At 37.4% G+C, this 11,956-nt stretch overlaps 3 protein-coding genes across 3 annotated transcripts; 1 reads left to right on the forward strand and 2 right to left on the reverse strand.

The window, feature by feature from the left end:
* The first annotated feature begins 351 nt into the window (after nt 1-351).
* LOC141677685 (alpha-1,2-mannosyltransferase ALG9-like) lies at nt 352-1,337 on the forward strand. Its single transcript, XM_074483720.1, has 4 exons — nt 352-546; nt 630-916; nt 1,017-1,131; nt 1,221-1,337. The coding sequence occupies exons 1-4, from the start codon at nt 352-354 to the stop codon at nt 1,335-1,337; spliced, it is 714 nt and encodes a 237-aa protein (XP_074339821.1).
* A 1,249-nt stretch (nt 1,338-2,586) lies between these two features.
* LOC141677686 (putative F-box protein At5g55150) lies at nt 2,587-5,280 on the reverse strand. The gene is made up of 3 exons (XM_074483722.1): nt 5,037-5,280; nt 4,438-4,978; nt 2,587-3,088 (listed from the first exon to the last, which is right to left on the reverse strand). The coding sequence occupies exons 1-3, from the start codon at nt 5,278-5,280 to the stop codon at nt 2,587-2,589; spliced, it is 1,287 nt and encodes a 428-aa protein (XP_074339823.1).
* A 2,458-nt stretch (nt 5,281-7,738) lies between these two features.
* LOC141677687 (putative mitochondrial protein AtMg00820) lies at nt 7,739-8,089 on the reverse strand. The gene has a single exon (XM_074483723.1). It carries the CDS (start codon nt 8,087-8,089, stop codon nt 7,739-7,741), a length of 351 nt encoding a protein of 116 aa, XP_074339824.1.
* Nucleotides 8,090-11,956: the final 3,867 nt, after the last annotated feature.

Here is an 11,956-nt window from a genome sequence, read left to right on the forward strand (position 1 = left end):
ATTACTGAACTACTAGATATAGTCTCCTTATCCCGCTAAAATACGACCAAAATTTATCCTACTAAACTACGACCACAGTTTTTTTCTAATTCTTTTATTATAAATCTATAATTATTATATATTTGTATAAATATATAAAAATTATTATATGATTAATAAGTAAAATTTTAAAATTATTTAAATATTAACGAACTCGTGCATTGCACGGGATTTAAGTTAGTACTCTCTGTAGAAGTCGTATAATTAAGTACACAAAATGTTATTTTTCTCAATAAATGGTACCATTAGTTAAGATAATACGATGATATCGTACACACTTTTGTCTCAGGTTTCTTGCCGGGTTCGTTCTCTATGTATGCTCTCTCACTATCATCGGCGTTTTATCTTCTTGACATGCCGACCGTTGCATTGGCAGTTGCAGCAATTGGCACTACTCTAGGCTGGCCTTTTTTAGTTCTGACTTTTCTTCCAGTTACTGTACACACTTTAATAAGAATCCAGGACCATGCATTTCTTCGAGGGTTTATAGTGACTTCTGTTGTAATGGTACATTACGTTGAATCATATATTGTGCTATTTGCCTTGTTTCGTCTAGTCTTTGTTGTGCTCATCCTTATTTGATCTTGCAGGTACTATCCATACGTCTCAATCATCAATTCTATGGAATGTGGACATCTGCTGATCAATTTTTCTATGATGTCGTAAAAGGTGGTGTGGTCGGTTCTTATGCCAGTGAAAGCATGTTATATTATCTGAAGAATGGGTTTTACAGTTTTAGCTTTGGATATGTTTTTGCATGGCTGTTCCTTATTATTCTACCGATCGTCAGGAATAAATATCCGGACATGCTAGTAGTCGTCTCACCTGTGTACATCTTGACGGGATTTATGTCTTTGCAACCACGCAAGGAAGAAAGGTTCGACTTCTCCTTAGTATCCCTTAGATTCTATAAGCTCTAGCAAGATACATTTGTGTTTATCTTATGCTTAGGCACTTGTTTGTTGGTGCAAATACAGATTCCTCTATTCCATATATCCACTTATTTGTGTAGCTGCTTCTGCTGTTATTATCAGTTTTCCTGACCTTGTTCGCCACAAATTCAATTTGAATGATGATTCCTTGATTGTTACGGTTTGTTCATACTACCCAATGTGTCTATTTTCTTAGTTCTCGTAAACTACTCCTTTGAGTAATTATAACCTAAGTTGTTATCAATGCAGATAGCTAGATCTGCAAGACCTTACATTCTTGGCGTGATCGTTTGCATCTCTTGTTTCCAAACATATCATCTCACTAATGGTTATTCTGCTCTTGAAATTTGCAAACTGGGAAACTAATCAACAAAAAGGTTACATCTTATATTTTTCTGTTTAGTTACTTTAATCTCACAATATTCTCAGTTCTATTAATCAACAGCATGCAGTTGGGTACTTGTACTTGGTAATTAGATGATCTATGAGACTTAATATTTTTTTTTGAACAGACTCACTTGTCTTTAAATTTAGATGTCTGGTTTTTGGCACAGACTCGTAATGGTTTATCGTAGCAGTTCTTACGCTCTCCTTACAATAGAATGTTAAATTATACTTCTGATCCTTTGCAGAACTGGACTGAGGGACTCTCACAATGCAGATAAGGTTATCCGGTCATCTTAAAGTACAATTCATTGCAGAGGTTTTCAAGGAAGACTTCTTTGGTTTTAAAGTACAGTAATTTTTTTGGAGTAATCTTGGATTTGAGAATCAAAGGTTTTGGCGAAAGCTTCTCCCGCTGATGCATGATCTTTATATTCAGCACTTAGGATTAACATTGAACAATTCAGATACTAAATAGATAGAACTGAAATATGAAAGAGATGGAGAATAAACTTATGTCTCACACTTAGAATGTCTAGGTCTCACAACCAAGAAATAAGTAGAGCATAATCTGAGTTTTCTTCGATAGCCGGCATCCTTGTCAGACAGCTTTCCATCAGATGCAGTCTGGTCTAGTTTTTGTGGTATATTTCTAAAAAAATAGAAGCGACAGTACTGTCAGACTCATCTAAATATTACTAGGAAACGTGGAATAATCACGAAATCGTTCTAAAAAGATATAATGCTATAAAAGTTTAGGTTTTTTTCTTCCAAATGTTTGTCTCATACATGTCGCTCAGCTCAGTGCAGTGTAGAAAGATGTGTAGCAGTGGTAAATTAAGTGGCTTGTATGCTTTACAATTGAGTATCTGTCCTAACAAGCGAGAATAGAACCCAGAACCTGGGACGGCAAGAGATAAACCCTAATAAAGGATAGCAAAGTCTCCGTATACTCAAACAAATACCAACACAGTTATATATATAATGAACAACATAATTAAACTAACAGTCACATAATAAAACTGATATATAAAGAACAACATAATTAAACTAATAATGACACTAATAAGACGGATACACACACAACTATACCAAGCTGACACCTCAGAGCCATAAAACATAAGTGAACAAAAGATAGCAGCTACAAAAAAACTCGTTTAAGATCATAGTTACTTGTGTCTGTACGGAGAAAACAACAAATTGAACTAATTGCAGGGCGAGTTTGTACAATTTAGATGTACCAAAGCGGAGGAGAGATGCAATGGATGGACTTTCCTTGATAATGAGGTTCAATGGTGCGACGCTCCATGTTGAAGATCCCCATGTCATGGCCGCCTCCTAAACAGGTGAAGTATTTCCAGTTGTCATCGGTGAAGTATATAGAGTTTGGCTTTATGGTATCCGATGAAGGTACAGATAATGATGAAGCTCTGCCAACAAATATTGCCTCAGCCCCCAAGTTATTCTCTTTGATCAAAGTACATAAACGAATACAAGCAGAATCGTAAAAGTCTAGATCCAACCTCCACACTGCAAATTCAGTTGTACGGTACTTGGTTACAACCCGATGTCTTTTTTGAAGATGCCTAAATCTGAAGTAGCGCACAATCAGCAAAAGACCAGATCCAGATAAAGGTTCAACCAAGTAGAATTTCCGGTTGCACACATTATTAATTTTAATCGATGCAATTTTCTCGCCTCTAAACCCACATTTCTCATTGTTGTAAATCTCACTAACAAATATAGCAACATAGAAGCAAGTGTATAAAGAATTTAGCAAGTTTAGGCCAAGACCACAGTTAACAAAACAAAACATGCAGGTAAACAAAATCAGTAACTGAAATAACGAAGAGAGAAAGAAAGATGTACCCGAAACCATAGCTTTTAACAGTGACTGAAATAAAGGTTCACAGATACAAAATGCCAAGAAAATGATCACAGCTGAGTCACCAGGCCTTACTCGAAGTCCTAGCTGCTCTTGAAGAGAATATTGCCCCTACCTGCTGCGTTTGGGATGCGCACAATATCTCCACCAGGATAAAACAGCTCGGAGATTATGTTAACAGCAGCAACAAAAGCTCCACTTCGACCAGCACCTCAGTCGCCGGAAAATATCAGCACTTCAGGACTTTTGGAAGAGAAATGCAGAGAGGTTGAAGAGAAGAGAAGAGAATGTAGTGTGTTCTCCTTATTCATTCAGTTTAGCCTCTATTTATAGGAGAGGAAAAATGAAACTGTCAACACACTTAATGTCTGAATTAAACTGCTTCATTAATGAAAAAATCAAAACTGATCAGATTTTGAATTTAAATTATTTGTAACAGCTTTTCACATTAACATCCACATTATTATCAGAACTTAAGTTAAGTTCTGATTTGATTCATCAGTACTTAAGTTTTGATTCTGATATCAGAACTTGTTAAGTTCTGATTTTATTCATCAGTTCTTAAGTTCTGATTCTGATATCAGAACTTGTTAAGTTCTGATTTTATTCATCAGTTCTTAAGTTCTGATTCTGATATCAGAACTTGTTACAGATCAGATTATTTGCAGGTTCAATGTATTTAGACTAAACCCACTAACAAAGTGACTTAGCCTATTTCAGTACCCAGCTCAATAATCCAGTCACCTATAAATAAATTCGAATTAAAATAATTCTCAAAAAATAAAATCCTCGCCCAGGTCGCCTCGCGTACGCGAGACGCCGAGACATTCGCCCAAATCGCCCTTCGACCCGGTCCGGTCCGGTGCGTGGCGCGCGTGTGTGTGCGCGTGAAGCACACAACAACACAATGGACCATCACACACCTTAGTAGTTGTATACTACTCATGTGGGTAATACCATATAAAGCACACAACCCCCTTTATTTATTTTAATGTGGGACAAACATTCTCAAATTTTTCCAAGCTTTTCCAAGCTACTTTCAACTCTCATTTCATATGGATTTCATTAAGAAAATTCTTAAAACCATACATGAAAATTTAAGTTCAAATATCATTGAACAATTTCCAATCATTAGATTTTAGGATTAACATCAAGAACATAATTAAATTAAGCTCTAAAATCCTAATTTTCTAACACTCATCACCGTCAATACAACACACATATACATCTCCTGCACTGTTTACCGCATAAAAGTTTTCTCTGTAGTAAACAATATCGTGGAAACTGTTAGAATTAACGTTGACATCAGTCCAAACTTTGTCTCCCAATCTAGCAAAACCTAGTGAATCTAAACTTCCATAGACAGTCATTACAATGGGAGGCTGAGTAACATCTGCTTTTTCCTTGAGTAATCTAGAAGACATAGCAACTTTACTAATAAAGTATGCAGAATCATCTTCAGGAGTGATGCTTTTGTTGTATTCATACTGCCGAGGAAACGTAAGCATGGGAGGAAGAGAGACTTGGTACCTAAAAAGAGGGTGCAAGAGATGGATTTGCAAATCTCTACCCAGCGTTAGCAACCATCCTTTACTAGTTGATAATATTAGTTTACCAGCGGCTTCTGGTAACTCAATATTATATGTTTTGTTCAATGAAAGACTGTATAAACCACGACTACTACCAACTGAATTCTTTGAATAATCGTAACTGGCGAGGTTGAAATCTTCCGCATCCTCTATAAATATTGACATGATGTCGATTCAAGTCATATGTAGTATCAAAAATCAAAGAACCAGGTGCAACCTCTTCTGCGAGAAGCAGCATGGGAGTGGTCGTAGGAAACCCCCGGAGAAGAAGCCACCAAGGCTTCTGATCAATTACAAATTCTTCTAAACTCGCAGCAGCTTCAGAGGCTGCCAAATTCCATGATTTGCAGACAGCAGAAAGTCGATAGTAATCCTCAGGACAACTTGATCGTTGTGCGATATTTATAAGAAGATCCTCAGGAACAAAATTGTTCCGGTCATCATTGGCCATGCCGAACAGAAGATAAATAATCTAGAAAAGTATGATGGTTTGAGGAACCCTAGTTTTAGGATTTGTTATGTTTTGTCCAAGTTTTATAATACTACTCTTTTTTCTCAATTTTCTTTTCATAATAGGAGTTTTATAATTTATTCTCAAATTTCTTATCATATTAGGAGTTTTTTTTGTGAATAGGAATCTTGTTTTAGTCGTACTAGGAGTCTTATTTTAAATTCTAGTCATAATCAAAAATCAAATTTCCATTGTTTTTGACATATTTAACTTTAGCAACCAAATTGTATACAGTTTGGACTGATTTATCAGATTCTGATATTGTTATCCGATTTGGGAGTATCTGCAGAAATCTTTCTCATTATTATAGTGGAGGATTCATTAAAATATAAAAAATTTGTTCATGGGATAATCCCTTCCCGTATCAGGCACTAATACATATTTAAAGTCTAATTAGATCGGGTAAAATCGTTCAAACTAAGAACAGAAGCTCGTTGCTTTTTCCCTATAATCAATAAATTGAAACCATTAGGGCTCTATTTCTATCCATTTATTCATACGACCCAACTTGAAATTGAATTCATTTTGTTCTGCTTCAAAAATGAACACAACGGTTTGTACCGATTCGGAAAGAATGAAATATTCTCAGAACTCTTCGTTGATCCGACATGCTATTTTTTCCATTCATTCCCTTTCAGGATTAGTCGTGGTCTTCCAAACTTTACCGATGGTATGGACGAATCCCTAGCCTCATCCCTGTCGTCGTCAAATTAATTTTAGTCAGAGAAGGTAAGGAAGGAGAGTTACTTTTTGATACAGTCTTATATAATTATTTTCTATTAAATCTATATGTTTCCTAATTTTTTCACTATAGTGTCGTTATTGAGTTCTTATTTATCATTAAATTTCATAAGTCTTTTTTCACACAATAGTGTCGTTGTTGAGTATTTCTTATTATTTATACAATACGTGTCTCTAACGTTAACTCATTTTTGTATGCATGATATAAAGATGAAAAATAAAAGCATGTTGCACAAATAATAGAAGAAGAGATAGCAGAGACAATATCTTGCTTAGAAAGATAAGCACTGTTTGATGCAGAATAGAATGTCACCCCACATGTCCTTTTATCGTGCTGCTATATTGCATTACCAACTACCACTACAATAATACAAATACAAGGACAATAAACATAAATACTAAACTGCCCTCCAATCCATGTCAGCTGCCACCATGACAATGTGAACTGCACCAGGCTTATTATTTGCATGATAGTGCATTACTCCCCCTCAAGCTGTGAGGTCACTCCGAGCTTGCCAAGAAGGTCATAGTGTTGCTTCACCGTCAACGGTTTAGTAAGGATGTCTGCTGCCTGAGCATAACTTGGAACATGCTTAGTGACAATCTCCCCAGCAGTGATTTTATATCGTATGTAGTGACAATCCAACTCAATATGCTTAGTGCGTTCATGTAGTACCGGATTTGCTGCGATGGAGAGTGCAACCTTGTTGTCACAATTAAGTAGAGTTGGGGGAAGCTTGTGAATGCCCATGACTTTGAGTAGAGCTGTTAACCAAGTGATCTCACAGGCTGTTAGAGCCATGGCTCGATATTCTGATTCTGCTGTCGACCTTGCTACCAGGGACTGCTTTTTGGTTTTCCAGGATATGGGTGACTTACCCAACAAGATGCAGAACCCACTTGTGGATTTCCTGGTGATTGGGCAGCTTGCCCAGTCACTATCACAATACGTTGTGAGTTGTGCTGCGGATGTGGACGCCAGCAATATGCCTTGACCAGGGTTTCCAACAAGATATCTTAAAAGATGTCTTGCAGCTTGCATATGAGCAGAGGTTGGTCGTTGCATGAATTGTGTCAAAATGTGCACCGAGAATGTAATGTCTGGCCGAGTCAATGTCAAGTATATCAACTTGCCCACAAGACATTGATATGAAGTGGTATCTGGCAGCAACTCCCCCTTGTCAGCTGTCAACTTCAGATGGGCATCCATTGGAAGTTTCAATGGAGTCACATTAACCATCCCAAATTCCTTGAGTAAATCGTTCGTGTATTTCTTTTGAGACACAAAGAAGTCAGAATCTGATCTGTCTATTTCAAAACCCAAGAAGTATCTTGGTGTACCCAGATCCTTCATGTGGAAGTTTTTGGACAGAAACACCTTTAGTTCATCGTTAGGAGCTGCAGAATCTCCAGAAATTAGTATATCATCCACGTATACCAACACCACTGTGATGCTATTGGCTTGGGTATAGGAGAATAGGCTGTAATCTGCCTTCGATTGTACATACTTCATCATCTTGAGAGTGAGGGAAAGTTTGGAAAACTACTGCCTCGATGCTTGTCGCAGTCCATATAATGCCTTCTTCAATCTGCAGACTTTGTTTTCCACATTCTTCCATCTTTGTGAATCAAGCGATACAGAAATTCTACTTCCCATTCATGTATATCCAGGTGGCATTTTCATGTATACAATTTCATCAAGATCATCATTTAGAAATGCGTTGCTTACATCCATCTGGCACACTATCCAATCCTGCATTGCTGCAACTGCCAGTAAAGCTCTAATTGTTGTTAACTTCGCAACAGGAGCAAACGTCTCAGTGAAGTCTATGCCATGGACCTGCTTGTATCCCAGTATGACCAACCTTGATTTGTAGCGTTCAATCGACCCATCTAGGTTGTACTTAGTTTTGTACACCCACTTTGAGCCAATGGCCTGCTTGTTTGAAGGTAGAGTGACTATGTCCCAAGTTCCATTTGCCTCCAAGGCATTCAATTCAACATTCATAACCTCAACCCATTATGCACTTTTAATAGCTTGCTTGAATGTAACTGGATCATCAGATTTAACCAGAGTTGACAGAAAGCATTGAAATTGAGGTTGTACCACCTGCATAGTTATAGCGTTGGCACTACCACTCGTAACATAATCTTGCATCCAGGCTGGTTTCTTATGAAGTCGAGATGATTGTCTCAAGGGAATTTCAGGTACTTCATCTGCATTGTCATCTTCTTCTTCACACCCATTTTGGTGTTCTCCCTCATCTGCATTTTCTTCACTTGCAGGTTGTGGGTCATCAATGAATATGTCATCATCATGATCTTTGACAATGGCACCAGGCATCTCAGTGGGAAGCGGATTCATATAGGGACTCGGTTGTTTTTCATGAAAAGGAAAGGCATGTTCATTAAATTGTACGTCCCTGGACACTACCAGCTCCTTTGTAATCAAGTTAAGCAACCTGAAGTCCTTCTGTGTGGGCGGATAGCCCATAAAGACACATGGAATTCCCTTGGGTAGAAACTTGTCATTGTTGTTGCTTAGATTCTTCATGAATGCCAGGCATCCAAATACCATGATGTCGCTATAATCAACTGCTGATTCAAACAAAACCTCATAAGGCACTTGATTTTGGAGTGTCGTAGTTGGTATTCTGTTTATAATGTATACTGTAGTTAATATACATTCTCCCCAATACATGATGGGTAAACCAGCTTGAAGCTTCAGGGCTCTGGCCACTTCTAAAATTTGAATGTGCTTGCGCTCTGCACGAGCGTTTTGCTGTGGATTGAACACACAAGTCATCTGATGTATAATGCCCTTGCTTGCATATAGTCTTTTACAAGCACCATCAGCGAACTCAAGTGCATTGTCTGATCGAATAACTTTGACTCCCGTCTTAAATTGATTATAAACATAATTTAAGAATGCAGTCATATTATTCAGGTAATCAGACTTAGCTTCCATCAAATAAGCCCAAGTAGTTCGTGAAAAATTATTGACTATGGTTAAGAAATACCTGTACTTGCATCGTGTGGGTACCCTGTAAGGACCCCAGGTATCAATATGAATTAAATCAAATCGTTCCTTGGCCCTAGAGCTGCTTTGAGGATATGGCAGTTTGGAGAACTTTGCCATTTGACAAGTCACACAAATCAATTATTGTCCTTTGAGTTGATCTTTTATACCTGGTATGAGATGCATTTTTTGTCCAGGTGTGTGTCCAAGTCTATGATGCCATAGACTAAAGTTGCTTTCAGGAATTGTGCTTGGGCTCATTTGTTTCTTTCCTTGGGATTCCACCTGCATATATTCAATTTGCTTACCCTCCTTAGCTGTAGAGTCCACCAGATAGTACAGACCATTTGTTAACTTGCCAACTCCCCTCAGCTTTCTTGACACAGAGTCAACAATCATACACATTGCTGCATGAAACGTCACATCACACCCATTATCTTTCGCAAGTTTGTGTATGGAGAGTAAATTGTGTGTGAATCCTGGAACGTGCAACACATTCAACATTTTGGGTCCACCTTCAAGCACTATATCCCCAATATGAGTGATGTGAGTATTATCACCAGTTGGCAACTTGATGTTGAAATTAGCTGGAGATTTCTTGACATTTTTCAGGCTACTCAGGTTGGCAGTCATATGATCAGACGCCCCTGAGTCCATAATCCATTTCCCCGTTTTCGCAACTTTTCCTCCACTGTGAATCATGCCAAAAAAGGGCTTTCAGCGTCATTTGTTTCAGATGTTGCAAAACCTCCAGGCATCATAGACAATAGTTGTTGCAGTTGTTGTGTTGTAAACATCACACCCTGTTGTTCATCAACCTCATGGTTGGATTGAGCAGCATTTGCCATCTTGGCCTTGCTACCACTCCATTTTCCCACATTCAAGTTCTTGGGAGGCGCCCTGTTGTGCTTGTAGTGCCACTTCGGGTAGCCATTGACAACCCAACATTTTACTGCAGAGTGTCCCTTCACATCGCAAGCAGTTCACACCAAGGCTTTATCATGTGACACCTTGCTGTACAGAGCTGCTATTTCAACGTCTCCTCCTGGTGATTCTTTCAGGGTGTCCCTCTGTGACTCTTCTTGCTGCAGAGCTGCACAAGCTACCTCAACCGAAGGTAATGGAGACAACATCAACAATTGGCTCCTTTGAGCTCCATACACATCATTCAAACCATTCAAGAACTGAAAAAGTCTAGATTCTTCTTTCATGACCTCTATGGCTTTCACAAGATTCTTTACTTCATCAGTAACAACAGTAATCTTAGGCAAGATGGTCATGGAGTCAACTTCCTCCCATAAACTACTCATGGCAGTGTAGTAATCGGAGATTGACATTTCATTTTGTTTCAGATTAAACAAATCTTTGTTTAGTTTATATTTCCTAGACCCGTTAGTTAAAGAGAATCTACGTTCAAGCTGTGCCCACACCTCACTAGCAAGATTAACAAATAATATAGATCTCTTAACATTGTCTGAAATATTATTATGTAGCCAGGATATTACCATGTTATTACATGTCTCCCACTGGGCTGCATCTGTCTCATCAGTCGTGCTCTTTTTCACAGTCCCATCTACAAACCCCAGCTTCCTTTTGGACATTAGCTGAATCTCCATCGATCTCCTCCATGACCAATAGTCTGCAACACCTTGTAGCTTCGTGACATTGATAGATAAAGGACCATCTGAAGGGTGAAGAAATAGTGGGTTCTGCATGTCCGTAAAAGTGAATCGACTTCCAGTCGCCATGGATGTATAATCAAGAAAATGAGTTTTCTAGATCTACTTTTGAACGAGATGAAAGCTTGAAACAACAGACAAAAAAATGGCACAGAAGACTGATAATATAAGACTGAAAAGGAATCAGTGCAAATCAACAAGGTCACAAAACAATCTCACAATTTTCTGTTAATGACAACTGCTGCTCTGATACCATAAAGATGAAAAATAAAAGCATGTTGCACAAATAATAGAAGGAGAGACAGCAGAGACAATATATTGCTTAGAAAGATAAGCACTGTTTGATGCTGAATAGAATGTCATCCCCCATGTCCTTTTATCGTGCTGCTATATTGCATTACCAACTACCACTACAATAATACAAATACAAGGACTATAAACATAAATACTAAACTGCCCTCCAATCCATGTCAGCTGCCACCATGACAATGTGAACTGCACCAGACTTATTATTTGCATGATAGTGCATTATGATATATCGGGCATTTATATATTATCTATTTTTAAACCTCTTTTAGGCTCCGTTTGTAAGTGCGGTTGAAAACTGCTGTGTTGTGAGAAAAAATGTTGTCAGGAAAATTAAATGACTGTTTGGTATTTTTTTAATCTATGCATATTTTAAAATATAATATATAAAAATAATATTTTTGAGAAGGTTTGATGGTGAAACTGATAGGTACTTGCTTTTCCAGACAACAGCTTTTAGAATTTACCAAGCACCTGTTTGACAGCTTTTCAGCAAAAAGTTGTTGTACCTGTCTGCAACAGCAATACCAAACGGAGCCTTAATAGTGTTTATTATGTATATATCATCATCTATCTGTCTGTCTATCTATCTATCCATTTATAATATTATATTAAATACGAAAAAATGAAATTTTGGTTGGCAGTCAGTTTGGTCACCATAATTATAATAATATTTAAAATAAAACGCTCTCACAAATAGATAAATATTCATAACAAGATTATAATATATCTATTGGTTTTTGTTAAAACAAAATAATATATAAAATTCACTCGACTGAGCTAAACAAAATTATATTATTGATCCACTTAAAAAAATTACATATAGTTAGTTGGATTTGAAGAATCGTGTTAAATAAAATAATAAATATTA

This window comes from Apium graveolens, chromosome 8 (genome assembly GCF_009905375.1).
Source record: "Apium graveolens cultivar Ventura chromosome 8, ASM990537v1, whole genome shotgun sequence".
Classification (NCBI taxonomy): domain Eukaryota; kingdom Viridiplantae; phylum Streptophyta; class Magnoliopsida; order Apiales; family Apiaceae; genus Apium; species Apium graveolens.

Coding starts and splice junctions, on each gene's coding strand:
- LOC141677685 (XM_074483720.1), top strand. CDS start 352: ATGTATGCTCTCTCACTATCATCGGCGTTTTATCTTCTTGACATGCCG. Junction 917..1,016: donor CAACCACGCAAGGAAGAAAG/GTTCGACTTCTC, acceptor GTGCAAATACAG/ATTCCTCTATTCCATATATC. Junction 1,132..1,220: donor ATGATTCCTTGATTGTTACG/GTTTGTTCATAC, acceptor TTATCAATGCAG/ATAGCTAGATCTGCAAGACC.
- LOC141677686 (XM_074483722.1), bottom strand. CDS start 5,280: ATGGCCAATGATGACCGGAACAATTTTGTTCCTGAGGATCTTCTTATA. Junction 4,979..5,036: donor CGCAGAAGAGGTTGCACCTG/GTTCTTTGATTT, acceptor CAATATTTATAG/AGGATGCGGAAGATTTCAAC. Junction 3,089..4,437: donor TGTTGTATTGACGGTGATGA/GTGTTAGAAAAT, acceptor TATATTTGTTAG/TGAGATTTACAACAATGAGA.
- LOC141677687 (XM_074483723.1), bottom strand. CDS start 8,089: ATGAATGTTGAATTGAATGCCTTGGAGGCAAATGGAACTTGGGACATA.